Source organism: Leptodactylus fuscus, chromosome 1 (assembly GCF_031893055.1).
Source record: "Leptodactylus fuscus isolate aLepFus1 chromosome 1, aLepFus1.hap2, whole genome shotgun sequence".
In the NCBI taxonomy this organism is placed as follows: domain Eukaryota; kingdom Metazoa; phylum Chordata; class Amphibia; order Anura; family Leptodactylidae; genus Leptodactylus; species Leptodactylus fuscus.
Window position 1 is genome coordinate 309290164 of NC_134265.1, and position 14225 is coordinate 309304388.

Sequence of the window (14225 nt, forward strand, 5' to 3'; positions counted from 1 at the left end):
AAGGATATTACAGCATGTAACTACCTCCACCTACAAACAACCCTCCTGGATGAATAAATAGGCATCGGGATGCCATGTTCATACAAAAAACCCTTTAAGCTCATTGCAGGAGAGCGTGTCTACTGAGAAGCCTAAGGCCGGGGCCCCCTGTTAATTTCGGCACCAAATATGCTAATCAGGCTCCCTACGGTATGCTAATCAGGCTGTCTGCTTTATCCCAGGACTGCCGACCTGACAGTAGAGAGCCTAATTAGCATACTGAAGTCTCAAACTTGCAGCACTGATTATTTAGGAAAGGGTGGGTCTAGAGAAAAAAATTACAACTGTGCCATATACAGTGGAGTGCCATCTATTGAGTTGGAGGTGGCGGAGAACCTTAGAGGACCTGTCACCTCTCCTGACATGTTTTAGTACACATACTGTTTTCAGCTATCTCTCTGTTATTCTTGTATTAATAAGTTTACAAATGAGTGTTACCATTTTCCTTGTCAAAGGCCTGTCTCCCTACTTACTGTCTAGAAGTAGGGACAAGACTCATCAACAAGGGCATAGAACAGGTGGCCGGATCCCCAACAATCTGATATTGATGACCAATCCCAAGGATGGGCCATCAATATGTGGTCATGGACAATCCCATTTACATCATCACAGTTTGTCAGTCATTGTATGACCTTACCAATGTTAGATAAGATTGTTCCTATTTTTTTGGACAGGGAAGAATAAAATACTTGTCCCCAATATGTTACTCACCTCTACGGTTTCTGCATGGTAGACGATTACAAAAGGGATAGGACCAATCCAAAGTTTTATCAGTGGAAGATTTCGGAACGTCTCAGAGAATTCAATTATTTGTTGAAAGAAACCTAGAAAAAACATAAAGTCTATTGTAAAATACAAACACAATTCCTGGACAAGCCATAGGAGTTGACAGTAATAACTATCCCTTCACTGTAATTTAGGCTGATGTGACACTTTATGGAAAAGCCGCTTTTTTTTCTTGCAGTCTTTGCTGCGTTTTTTTTTTTTTTTTTGAGCCAAAATTAATAGAGGGTTGAAATAGAATAGGAAATAGATAGTAAGCTCTTAGACTTCTCTATTTCCTATATCCACTCCTGACTTTGGCTCAAAAAATACCTTTATCCATCTACAACTTATTTTGTAGTTTTTGGGGAAATAACAATTAAATAGATTCTGTCAACAGCACCCTGCATATCAACCCAGGAATGCATAGCTAGGTCGTGTCACCTGAGTCAAACAGGGTTTTGTTAAATTGCAACTGAGCTCTTTAGGGGCAACAAGGAGGGTTGCTATTACGCCAAAGAGGTAAGTGGCAATAACAACATTGCTCCAAAGAGCTGATTTGCAAATTGACAAAAACAGCAATATCACAGTGACAAGGACAGACATTTGTAATGCCCTTTTCTCACGTAAGGAACTCCAGGTGCAGGAGTGTTGTGGAGTAGGAGAGTTAGTGGCTTCCATAAGCTTGGTTGTGTTATGGATAGCCTATTTACTTATCTGAATAATTTTGGCATGTGGGGGGAAACCCACGCACACACACACACAGAACATACAAATTCCATGCAGATGTTGCCCTAGATTGGATTTTCACCCAGGACCCAGCACTGCAAGGCCAAAGTGCTAAGCACTGAGCAAGGGAGGTACTTATACACAAGTGGAAAGTAGCGTATGATTCCGGTGACACTAATCTATGTATCTACGTGCCTGGGTTGATACGATGGGCTCCAGTGACAAAGTACGGTACCCAGAAATTAATTATTGCTCTTACTATAATTAGTATACTAATCTTAATTGTACTTTTTATTAGACTGATTATTTTATTATAATATTACGTAAGGCCATTGCAATCTTATGTTAAGATTACAAAATTCCATCTGCAAATTCTTCACTGGTTCAACAAGTCCTGCCCAAGTCATTGAAGCCAACATTGAGTGTTTGCTTTTCATGATACTGCCAAAGTATCTACCAGCAGAACTTTTTGTACTAAAGCAAAAGAAAAAAAAAAATGGGGGGACCATTTTTGAAATAAATTTGCAATGTTCATTATTTTACACTTTGTGTGCCACTTCCTAAAAAGTGGACATGGGCAGGATTTTGTGGGAGAGTGAATGCCCGTCTGTAACCTGATTAACGGTATAAATTAACAGTAATGTATACTTTAATGGGGTATATTATAGCTCAGTACACTTGTCATTCAGTCACCACTGACCTCAGTTACCCCCATGCCGGTACTTTTGGACAAAATTACAGTTGTGCTGTACTATTTAAATGGATTGTCTATTTATGGCCTGTCCTCACGATAGGTCATAAATAACTGATTAGTGGGAGCCAATACCCGGCCCCTGGACCGATCAGCTGTATAGAGTCGCTTCCTGTGCCCATCCTGTACACAACACAGGGCTGGAAGCAGAAAGCTCCATCTGCTGTATAGTGGGGGGGGGGAGGTGGTCATTGCAGCCCAGTACTCACCAAAGTCAGTGGGAGCTGAACTGCAGAGAAGGTGCCTGGAAGCGGCTCCATGCAAATGATTAGTCCGGGGAGCGGATGTTGGCCCCTCACTGACCAGGTATATATGGCCTATCCTGAGGACAGGCCATAAAAATATTAAAGGGGCTCTATCAGCACAATCATGCTGATAGAGCCCCACATATGCGTGAATAGCCTTTAAAAAGGCTATTCAGGCACCGTAAATGTTATGATCTACTTACGCATCATGCACGCTGGGCGGGCATTCAGGGTGTGTCTTCTTCCACGCCTCCTCTTCCTCCGATGTCCTCGGGTCCCGTCCTCCTCCGGCGTAGCTGTAGTAGAAGCCGCATGCTACTGCGCAAGCGCCCAGGCCATTTTTTTATATCAGTGTCAGTTCGCGAGCACCGGAGAACGGGACCGGAGGACATTGGAGGAAGAAGAGGCGTGGATGAAGAAGAAGACACACCCTGAATGCCCACCCGCGTGCACGATGCGTAAGTAGATCATAACATTTACGGTGCCTGAATAGCCTTTTTAAAGGCTATTCACGCATATGTGGGGCTCTATCAGCATGATTGTGCTGATAGAGCCCCTTTAAGCCTGGACAACCTGTGAATGTTATTACTTGCTAATTTTACTTGTGTTATTTAACTGCATTTTTGCAACCAGTGGCCTTAAAGTGGACCTTTTATGTTTTCGGACACACAGGGTTTTATATTCCACTAACAAGCCATGACATCAGCGTCGTGGCTGGATGGTAAGCACCGCCCCTCTGACAGTATAGCACTACGGACATTACTGTCAGGAGGGTCGTTCCGAGCTAGACTGTCAGGAACACCTTTCTGACAGTGAAGAGCTATCGGTAATTGCACAGATATCCCGGGGCACATAATGAGAAAGGAGACAGTGCGATTAATTCAGTGTACTGTTGGCTTTCCAGCGGTATATAAAACCACATGTGCCCGAAGACATGAAAGGCCCTCTTTGAATAAAGTCCATACAAGGCAGCATATTTGTTGTGCGAATTGTATTACATAAATCTATGGCAATTTACAGTACAATATAAGTGAATGGGGTTTTTAAAACACTATTCACACATCAAATTAAATACTTGTATGGAAAATCGTACACTCATTATGGTTCAGAAAAGCAGCCGATTTTCAACATTACTTTTGTAATGCTTAGAATGAAATCTATGGCAAAATGTGCTACAAATCCACATAGAGCAGAGACTTTGCCATAGGTTTGCAATAACTTTGTCAAGCGTTTGTGGCAAAATCTGTGGCAGATAATTTATAATACTGTAGATATGTATCAACAACATTACATAAGGAATTGCTTATGAAGCAATTCCCTAATGCAACAGGTAAATCAGGGGTGCAGAGGTAGCGGGTGTACACAGGCCATGGTGTCTGATGGGGCTACTGCTACATAACATTTTTAAGATGGGTTAAACATCTTAAGTTGGGGTCCCAAGTATACCTTACAGTTTAGAGGCAGAACCTCTTTATTCATTTACATTGTTATGCATACCGGTAACAAAATATTCATGGACAAAAAATATTCGGAAACTGAATATATAGAAATGGAACTCCGACTCGGGGTTAGAGTACAGATTACACAAGAGTGGTAAATATCAGTGTACAACATGACCAGACCTTATCTTACAAAAGGTTACAGTACAGTTCATAAGGACAAAACTACAGTCCTTTGTACATATCATAAAAACATAGCACCGTATACCATTGTATACAGTATTATCCCTCACAAGAGAAGAGCTAAATGTCTTGCTTGGTTTTAGATACTAAAAATTAACCTATTTCTTTATTAAGTAAAACTGCAGCATGAGAGAGTTATATTTGGCTATTATACCTATTCGGCTCTGCTACATCTGTAAAATCCCTACAGCAATGTGTTTCCCAAAATATACTGTACCTTCACCAGTTGGCTTCAGCATCAGTGCATCCCCCACCAGGGGATAGTTGGGACCCACTCCTGGGATTGGCTTCATTATTTTCCATTTCCGAAAATAGTCAGTGAAGAAAGGGACAACAGAGAAAAGTATGAGGGTCAGCAGCACAACAGCTGCGGTGACCCAGACCAGCAGATGCACCTCTCCCCGCAGCAGCTCCATGTATCCCTGCACAGTGATGTCAGGGCGGGAGTATAGGCTGTTGTGGATGATGGGGAATGTTTCTGTAATGTTTATGAGATCTCCAGCTTCCTCTATTCTACTTCCCTGGTTGTACAGCCAGTCAGCTTTCAGCCAATGCTTCCTCACTATGACTGGAGGGGCGGGCTGACACATTGCTGCAAGACAGGCCTCACCTCTACTTTCCCTTATTGTATTACTGTGCATACAGCAAGCTATGTATGCACTTGCCATGGGAAAATCTGGAAGGATTAGTCTTTATTTGAGAATACAGAACAGTAATATTAACCTTTTCTTAACCACAGTGTATCATGTCCATGTATGTTTTAGAATAATTGTGATCTATTTTGTTACAGTTTATATATATATGTGTGTATATAAGTTCACTTAAGCAATCCTTCCTGACAAGCAGCTGATGGATGTTAATAACAGGATATATACAATATTTAGTTGTAACACAGATAATAATATGCCTGCGGGCGCTTTTATAATATCAGCAAGTACCTTCTAGTTAGGCTGCAGTGTAATAAGTGCACACAACTATGTTACACATGAATAACAGATAGAGGAGAATTACTATTTATTAGGTCATAGCAATATGTAAAGACTATAGTAGCTAGGCAGGATAGTAAGGATCACCTAGACTGATGTACTCCAGGCATATTATTAGGTTTCCTTTCCGTGTATGAGTATAATTTGTGGGCGGATCTGCTACAAATCTGCAGATACAATACAGTGTAATACAATATAACTACTGGGTAATATTTAGACAACATAAAGTTAGACTAGACAATCTAAAATAGTTCCAAATTTATTGCTCTTACCCATCATAGGATCAGAGCAAAGATGATACATTCTCCCTCTGTGGCTGTCCCTGTTCACTGTAATGTTATGCAATTATTCAAACCAGAGAATAGAGACTGCACAGATCCAAAATGATGAACCAATAACTTTTATTCAAAATAACCAGGATGAATCTGTCACACTGTAAGAATTTATGCTTGCTGCGTCTTGTTTTCTTATTTTTTGCAGAAACCTTTAAAGGGAGTCTCTCAGCAGGAAAACCAGTGTCAAACTAATGACAGTACATTGTAGGGTTGTTTACATGCTTTATCTATCTCACCGGACCTACTCATTAAACTATGTTCCTAAAAATTTTAGATAAAATGTGTCATCTTCACACATGGAGCTTGTTCGGTAAGGTTTATATAGAAGAGTTGGGCTGTCTTTTCTGCAGCTCAATCCATATACCATCCTTTGGACGAAGAATGAGTTCTCCCAACAGAATAAGATCTTCACGGTTCTGGCTTGCTTTTACAGTAAAGTTTCTCAAAATGGCCGATAACACCACCTTCTCTTCCATTAGAGCAAAGCGCTGGCCTGTGTATGATAAGACATAAGTAAGAGATGAATGTTACATCATAAACACGAACTAGTAAGCAGGACTGTCACAAACCAGCTGCAAAACGTTTAGACATTCATCTACTTGCATTTATGGATTTCTTTTCATGTTTTATTCTAGAATGACCTCTTATCACCATTGTATTCTGATTATTTCTTCTAGATTGTCATGAACAATGGTGGTCCCTTTGCTGGTTTTGTACTATTGAATTATGTTGGAGTAAGGCTAGGTTCACGTCTGTGTTGAAGTCTCCATAGGTGACTCCGCCACAGATTCCACCTAAAATTGGCAGAGAAAAAAGTCCAGCATGATGAGTCGAGGGAGGGTTTGTTCAGTAGTGAGGTTATAACAGCACGTATAAAGGAAGAGGGAAAGAGTCCAGAAGAAAAAGATGTTAACAATTTTAGTTAGATGTGTTTTAACAGCAGGGGACAGAAACTGGAGGAGGTGTGACAGGATAGGATTACATGTGCAGGTAGTAGGACAAGAAGAGAGCAGCTGGAAGACTTCTTCTTCTGTTACTGGGTCAAAGAATGAGAGCTCACAATGAAAAATTATAGGTCTCAAAGTTTCTAGGTAAACTGTGTAGGCTATCTCCTACCACACTGCTATTCTCCTCCCTACGTGTGTCCTCAGCATGATGTCGCTGGTTCTTCAGGGGAAATGGAGTAAATCAAAAAGCAGCAGCCTCATGGGCTGAAAATCATATGACCCAGATTACCTAGAAACTACTAATCTAATAACACAAAATGGGGATATTCGCTGTCAGGGACTGAGTGTGTCTCATTGAACGCTCTTATAAGAGCCCATGATGTAATATTTGCTGCGATATCTGAGTGGGTGTAATTCTTATAAGGATAAGCATCATCAGTATTTTAAAGGGATAGGCCGAGTTCACACGATGTATTTTGGCACGTAATGTGCCACGTAGACGCCGCGGGAGGTTTTGCGGCCCGTATATGCTCCCATTGTTTTCAATGGGAGCCAGTACTGTATACGCGACGCTATTTTGCAGCCGCCACAAAATCACGGCCGCAAAATAGCACCGCGTTTATGGTACCGGCTCCTATTGAAAACAATGGGAGCGTATATGGCCCGCAAAAGCTCCCGCACCATCTACGTACCACATTACGTGCCATAATACATCGTGTGAACCCGGCCATACTAAGGAAAGCTACCCTACAATATATTTATAGGAATAGGCTAAGATAATCTTTAGCACCTAAGTCTTTTGCTAGTTGCTATCTCAGGAGAGGAACTGGACATCTGTATAAGGGCAGCTTCAATAGGAGACGCTAAGGAGAGCTACCCTACAATTTATTTATAGGGATGGACCAAGACAATGTTTAGCGCCTAGGTCTCTTTTTTTAGTTGCTATCTTAAATTCACTATATCTAGAGGAGAATCTGGAGATTTGTCTCTGTTTAAGGGCAGCTTTAATATGAGATAGTTTCAGTCTTTGTCAGAGGGGTCTTTTTTGAGATTGATGGATGAATTCATTTTCTTTTTCTCTATCATTCCCCTTTAATTATTACCCATAGGGGTTGGCTGTAAACACAACCTGTTGCAAAATTAGTGAGTAGAATAACATGGTCTAGGCAGCATCTCATATGTGTATTTTTGTTTTTGTCCATTATGTGTTTTTATATTTTGCTGAATACAGGTTATATTTTAGTTTCATCTATTTCAGACCTATCTAACAAGTATAATTTTTATGATATTTACAGGACAGTGTCCTTTGGAGCCTCAGTTCTCCTGGGTGTATAATTCATTTCTTTGATAGTTCCCAATGAGGAGCAAGGGAGGAAAGGAGACTAATACTGGTTGCAGTTTGGGATATTCCCTGATTGAGGTTGTCAACTTTGTCTTTAAAGTATATGACCATGTCTTGGAGTCTGAGGTCTGTGACAGGCACCTGTACCTTCGGCGTAAAGGGAGAGTGAAAGGTGTCAAAAAGTTATTTAGGGTTATTGGAGAGAGATGAGATTACTAGCGATTAGAGATGAGCGAACACTGTTCGATCGAATAGATATTCGATTGAATATCAGGCTGTTCGAGCTATTCGATTCCAATCAAGTACCACGAGGCAAACGCACTAAAAATTTGTATCCCCTCCCACCTTCCCTGGCGCTTTTTTTGCACCAATAACTGTCCAGGGGAGGTGAGACAGTAACTACAACAACGGAGGCATCGAAAAAAAATCGGAAAGAGTAATTGGCTTGCTAAATCAGGTGAGCTCTGATTTATACGAATGGTGAATTTAATATCCGGTTCATATGAGACTGTGATCTATGTGACTGTGAGACAGGGATAGATGTACTGGCAGGGTTAGCTAGGGATTATCTTTATTTAGGTGGGAATGTTATTCACACAGCTCTTTGGGGCTCTATCTGGTCGGGATCCCTGTCAGCTTGCGATATGCGCGAGCTGACTTTTTCCCATAGGAATGCATTGACCAGCGTTGATTGGCCGAATGCCATACAGAGTACAGCATTCGGCCAATCAACGCTGGTTCTTCCGGAGGCTCGTCTGTGAGGAGGCGGAGTCTAAGATCAGACCAGAATGGAGACTGCTGTGGACCGATCGTAGACTCCGCCTCCTCCGTCAGAACCAGCGTACAGAGTACAGCATTCGGCCAATCAACGCTGGTCAATGCATTCCTATGCCGAGATGTAGCAGTGCTGGCCGTGCGCTCAGTTCGGCTACACTGGAGATATTCACACAATGCATAAAAACATCCTCTGTGTACTGTATGTAATATTCTCAATTGAAAATTATCTAATACGTACATATTAGTATTGGTATACAATTAGGTATTATCAACCTAGCCATACTATGATAAACGTCTACACATCATGTATAATATACACAGGAGATATGATAGTAAAGTGCTTTAGGATTGTATGACAGTGTATAATAGGGCTGAATTCAGGGCTGAATCCAGCACATGTGGACCACTGATAGTCCATGACAGAACTGTATCAAATGGAGGAGTAGCCCATCTGTCAGGCCAGGTATCATGGTGTTAGGTGTCTGCAGTATCCATGTAGATGGGGGATGGGCAGCACAAGAGACTGCCATATTTGGTAAACAACATGATATTCTGTAATATGGATAGAGATTCCAGTGTGAAGCTATGATTCTATGACATCTGCTGATGTAGCCATCAATAGGCCAATCTGATGCGTATCGGAAGTACTGAGATACTTCTTTATAAGCAGACTATGAAGATACTTTGAAGAGCGCTTGGTGAATAATTTCGATCAAAGTAAAGTATAAAATACTGCTGAATAAGCACTGACAAGAAATTGTGCACACATTGCATTGCTATGAGGGCTCCCATGCAGAAGGTTACATCTTGTCACTGAATACCTCTATGATCTGGGAAAGCTTATTCTGCTAAAATATTCCCTGCCAGCATGCTGAGATTAACATGTTGTTGTCAGCATGTGAAAATCCAACCACAGCCTGTGGCATCGACAAATCGAGACCGAGCGATGGGGGGGGGGGGGGCATGTTGTTTTGACACTCCCACAATCTGATTCGCTGGGACTCGGCCCACGTCACTAGAGATGGACGGGGCTTGTGTAATATAAACCTGAGTTGCCGGAAGCGCCCTTGTGGCCACACTAGCCGAGGAGGAGACGCTGGAGCTTGCTGCTGGACGGCAGAAGCCCAGGCTCCCCAGAGAATTGAATCTATTGCCTATTTTATCCCCTGAGGAAACCCTGAATGGGGTGGAAGCATGTAGGGATAGTAATATCTGATAATAGGGCAAACAAAGTACAGATACCAGCGGGATACAGATTTAGACTAGAGGTAGTCCTGGCATACAAGAAGCTGTAGGAAGGAGATGTGGGGAGGGAATGTAGTGAAATTGTTCAATCTCCAGACCCTCTACAGTGGCTGTATACACTCCATAGGCTCACTGTGAAGCAATATATATACTAAGTGGCAGCACGCTGACATACTTGGACAAAGTGTCTGGTAACACACGGGAGGGGGGGGGCAGAGGCATATACTGCAGGAAGGGTCATTAGTATTGACACCAGCAGTTAATAACTAGGAAGCAGTTTAACCCTCCACTTTGATACCTCTCACAAGCTCCAGTGTGAACAGACGGACGCTGACTTTATCTGATTGAACTGCCTGAAGTCAGCTGCACTAGTTTCACAGGAGAATTCTATGAGCAGCCACCAGTGGCATAACTACCGCCATAGCAGCAGAAGCAGCTGCCACAGGGTCCAGGACATTAGGGGCCCGGTGACAGCCACTACCGCTGCTATCATTATACTCGGGGGGTCTTTTCGGACCCCCGAGTATAATGATCAGCTGCCCGGGAGAGGTAAGAAACATAAAAAACACTGTTACTTACCTGTCCACGATCCATGCAGGCTTCGGCCTAGTCGTCCGACATCACATGGGCCAGGCCTGAGTCCCGGGTCATGTGACGTCTGACGTCATTGAAGATCGACTACTTCAGAGGCCGACAGCGTAGGAGGTAGATAGGTGAGTAACAGAGGTATTTTTTGACGTTTTTCTCCCCCTGGGTCTCTGATTATTATACTCTGGGGTGTTCATTATGGGCATAATACTGTGTGCAGGGGCCACTATGGGGTACAATACTGTGTGCAGAGGCCACTATGGGGTACAATACTGTGTGCAGAGGCCACTATGGGGGATAATACTGTGCGGAGGGGCCACTGAGGGACATAATAGTGTTTGCAGGGGCCACTAAGGGACATAATACTGTGTGCAGGGGCCACTATGGGGAATAATAGAGTACGCAGGAATGCGTAGGAGGGGGTCAGTCGAGGTCGTCGGTGTTGGTCGGTCGGGGGGGGGGGGAGCCCATGTCAAAAGTTCGCCACGGGGCCCCGCCATTCCTAGTTACGCCACTGGCAGCCACCTATATGTTGGGTCTAGCAATTCCAAGTGAGTTTGGGCAATATAGAGAAACGCACCCACTGATCTCCTAGAGTAATCTTTCAGCAATATATATGCCTTAGGACGATGTAATTCAGTATCGTGGCAGGATTTTACAAGTAATGAATGGCTTCAATGGTTCGTTGGTGAACTACTGCTGTCAATGTTTATGCATCACCGTAGTATATACCATATAGGTGATGGGAAACAGAGAGAATGAGGAATTTTATTTCTACCATCCACGCACCTTGAACAGATTGGGCCAGTATATTTATCCAACACTCACTATTACACTATTTTAATATAAATATTTATTAAAAGTTATATTTTAGCTCACACATTTTTTTGTTTTGTTGAGAACATTGTTTTTTACCACAGTACTCTGGTTTTCAATCACTAGTTTCCATAAATTTGTGAATACCTTACTTTACCGTATGTATCACCAATTTAAAATATAGAGGTAGATAACTATCATATTTTTTGTACATGTATCAATTATTTGTATATCATTGGACGTGACTATCTTTGTATTACACATATTTATTGTATGTACTGTACCTCATGTCACCCATTTCACAGATGGTTTAACAAAGATCTCATGAGGTCTATCTTAAAGGGATTCTACCATTAAAACATGTTTTTTTTCTAATGACCATGTCGGAATAGCCTTAAGAAAAGCTATTCGTCTCCTACCTTTTGATGTGGTCTCCGCCGTGCCGGTCATCCGAAATACCGGTTTCTCCCGGTATGCTAATGAGTGTCCAGCAGCAATGAGGGCGGGCCCCAGCGGTCATACGCCGATGGAGGCATCCCCACTGCTGCCGGAACTGGGCAATCCAGCCACGCCTTCTTCCTGATCTGCCTCCTCCCCTTCTGTGTCCTCTTCTTTCATCATCATGAGTGACGCATGCGCAGTTGGCTGTGGCAGCGAGACACTGTTAGAGCCGACTGCGCATGCCGGCCAGCGGCCATATTTGCGAGGCCGCAATTGCGCGCATGCGCAGTACTCTCCACGAAGTATTTGGCGAACAGAGTGTACTGTGCATGCTCAGTAATGTCTGTACAGCCCTCCGACAAGCGAGTGAACTCATCCAGGCGTCGGAGGGCTGTACGGACCTGACCTCCTATCTTTATGGAGTGCTGTGATATATTCTACACATCAAGAATATCTGACATGTCCATCACTGTGACACATCAGCTTGATACCCTACCTAACTACTGACCTCACAGGGTGCAATTAAGCCGCATGACTACATGACTAGATGAATCCCCCATAGACTAGTTTGAGTATATTTGCATAAGGTTCTAAAACCTAGATCTTGACTTTTCAGGGCACCAGAAAGGGTAGTGAGGATCACCATGGAAATGGAAGTTACTTGATACTGCACACATTCAAACCAGTTTAGGGGGTATTCACAGCCATACACGCCGGCATTACGGCAGACTGCCGAACACTTCCCATTCACTTCAATGGGAGCGCTTGTAAACGCCGCTGTTATGAGCGCTCCCATTGAAGTGAATGGGAAGTGTTCGTCAGTCTGCCGTAACGCCGGCGTGTACGGCTGTGATACACGCCCGGCGTTGTTCCGTGTGTATTTAGGAACTTACCAATGCAGTTTCTAAGACCAGCGGAGAAAGGGATGTACGCATAAGGATTACGACCACTTGCATTCTCAGGCAGAAATCTTTCTGGCTTAAATTCTTCAGGTTCAGGAAAATATTTTGGATCCCGATGCAGAGCAAAAGGCAGAATGATTACATTTACACCTTTGGGTATGGTATAACCTCCTGTGGATTGAAACACAAGAATACTTGATATGTTAGTTATGGCTACCTTATAATAGTATATGGTCATGCAATTTAGCACAAAAGTACAGCTGTATCTTAGTGTCACGTCACATGTCTTCCAAATTTTTTAACACAAACTTATTAAAAAACAAACTCATTTATCCTCTATTTTATGTTGATGCTAGAAGACAGACATTCCTACTAAGATAAGGTTCCTTACTAATAGTGCAATCTTCAGTAATGGTGCGTGCAAAGAATGGCACTGAAGGGTAAAGTCGAAGCGATTCTTTAATAACTGCTTCAAGGTATCGCAGCTTCTTCATATCATCCATTGTCACTGGCCGGTCAGACTGACCTAATGATGAAAACACAATCAACATAACTTTTGGATACAAGAGAAAGAATGGTGCGTTGGTTGATACATCAAGAGTTAATTCGCACCACCAGCTTTTCTTACTTTTACTTTTTTTTTTTTTTTTACTTTTTTGGTAGAGTTGGAAGGGACCTCAAGGGCCATCGGGTCCAACCCCCTGCGAGTGCAGGTCTTCCTAAATCATCCCAGCTATATGTTTATCCAGATTCCGCTTGAAGATTTCCATTGATGGAGCGCCCACCACCTCCCGTGGCAGCCTATTCCACTCTCTCACTACCCTCACTGTCAGAAAGTTTTTCCTAATGTCTAATCTGTATCTCTTTCCCTTTAGTTTCATCCCATTGCTTCTTGTACTTCCTTGTGCTAATGAGAATAGGGTAGATCCCTCTGCACTGTGACTACCTTTCAGATATTTGTAGACTGCTATTAAATCTCCCCTCAGCCTTCTCTTCTGCAAACTAAACAATCCCAGTTCTTTTAGCCGCTCCTCATAGGACATGGTTTGCAGACCTTCCACCATTTTGGTTGCTCTTCTCTGGACTTGCTCCAATATATCGATGTCTTTCTTGAATTGAGGCGCCCAGAACTGTACACAGTATTCCAGGTGTGGTCTGACCAGGGAAGAGTACAGCGGAATAATGACCTCTCTTGATCTAGATTCAATGCTTGTCTTAATACATCCCAGAATTGTATTAGCCTTTTTTGCAGCAGCACCGCACTGTTGGCTCATGTTGAATTTGTGATCTACTATTATGCCCAAGTCCTTTTCCCCTATGCTAACACTTTGTTCTATTCCTCCCATACTATATATGTTTTTTACATTTCTGTTACCCAGATGTAGAACTTTGCATTTGTCCCTGTTAAATACCATTTTGTTCGCCTCAGCCCATTGTTCCAGTGTGTCTAAGTCCTTTTGAATACACTCTCTCTCCTCTCTAGTGTTGGCTATTCCTCCTATCTTCGTATCATCTGCAAATTTTATGAGTTCGCCAATAATTCCATCGTCCAGATCATTTATAAAGATATTAAAAAGTACTGGGCCCAGAACAGAGCCCTGCGGCACCCCGCTTTTGACTTTCTTCCAGTTCGATGTG

The 14225-nt window shown here is 42.6% G+C and overlaps 2 protein-coding genes across 2 annotated transcripts in view; both read right to left on the reverse strand.

Moving 5' to 3' along the window:
* The window catches only part of LOC142184254 (cytochrome P450 4V2-like), a 36461-nt gene extending 31668 nt beyond the window's left edge, over positions 1 to 4793 (reverse strand). The window contains exons 1-2 of the mRNA XM_075259027.1: positions 4426 to 4793; positions 751 to 863 (exon numbers count right to left, since the gene is read on the reverse strand). Of these exons, the coding sequence (XP_075115128.1) occupies positions 751 to 863; positions 4426 to 4624 (312 nt within the window). The 5' untranslated portion in view covers positions 4625 to 4793. The remainder of the gene's footprint in view (positions 1 to 750; positions 864 to 4425) is intronic.
* Positions 4794 to 5846: 1053 nt separating this feature from the next.
* Positions 5847 to 14225, reverse strand: part of LOC142184262 (cytochrome P450 4V2-like) — a 43012-nt gene continuing 34633 nt past the window's right edge. The window contains exons 9-11 of the mRNA XM_075259039.1: positions 12979 to 13113; positions 12579 to 12758; positions 5847 to 6022 (exon numbers count right to left, since the gene is read on the reverse strand). Coding sequence (XP_075115140.1) covers positions 5847 to 6022; positions 12579 to 12758; positions 12979 to 13113 — 491 coding nt within the window. The remainder of the gene's footprint in view (positions 6023 to 12578; positions 12759 to 12978; positions 13114 to 14225) is intronic.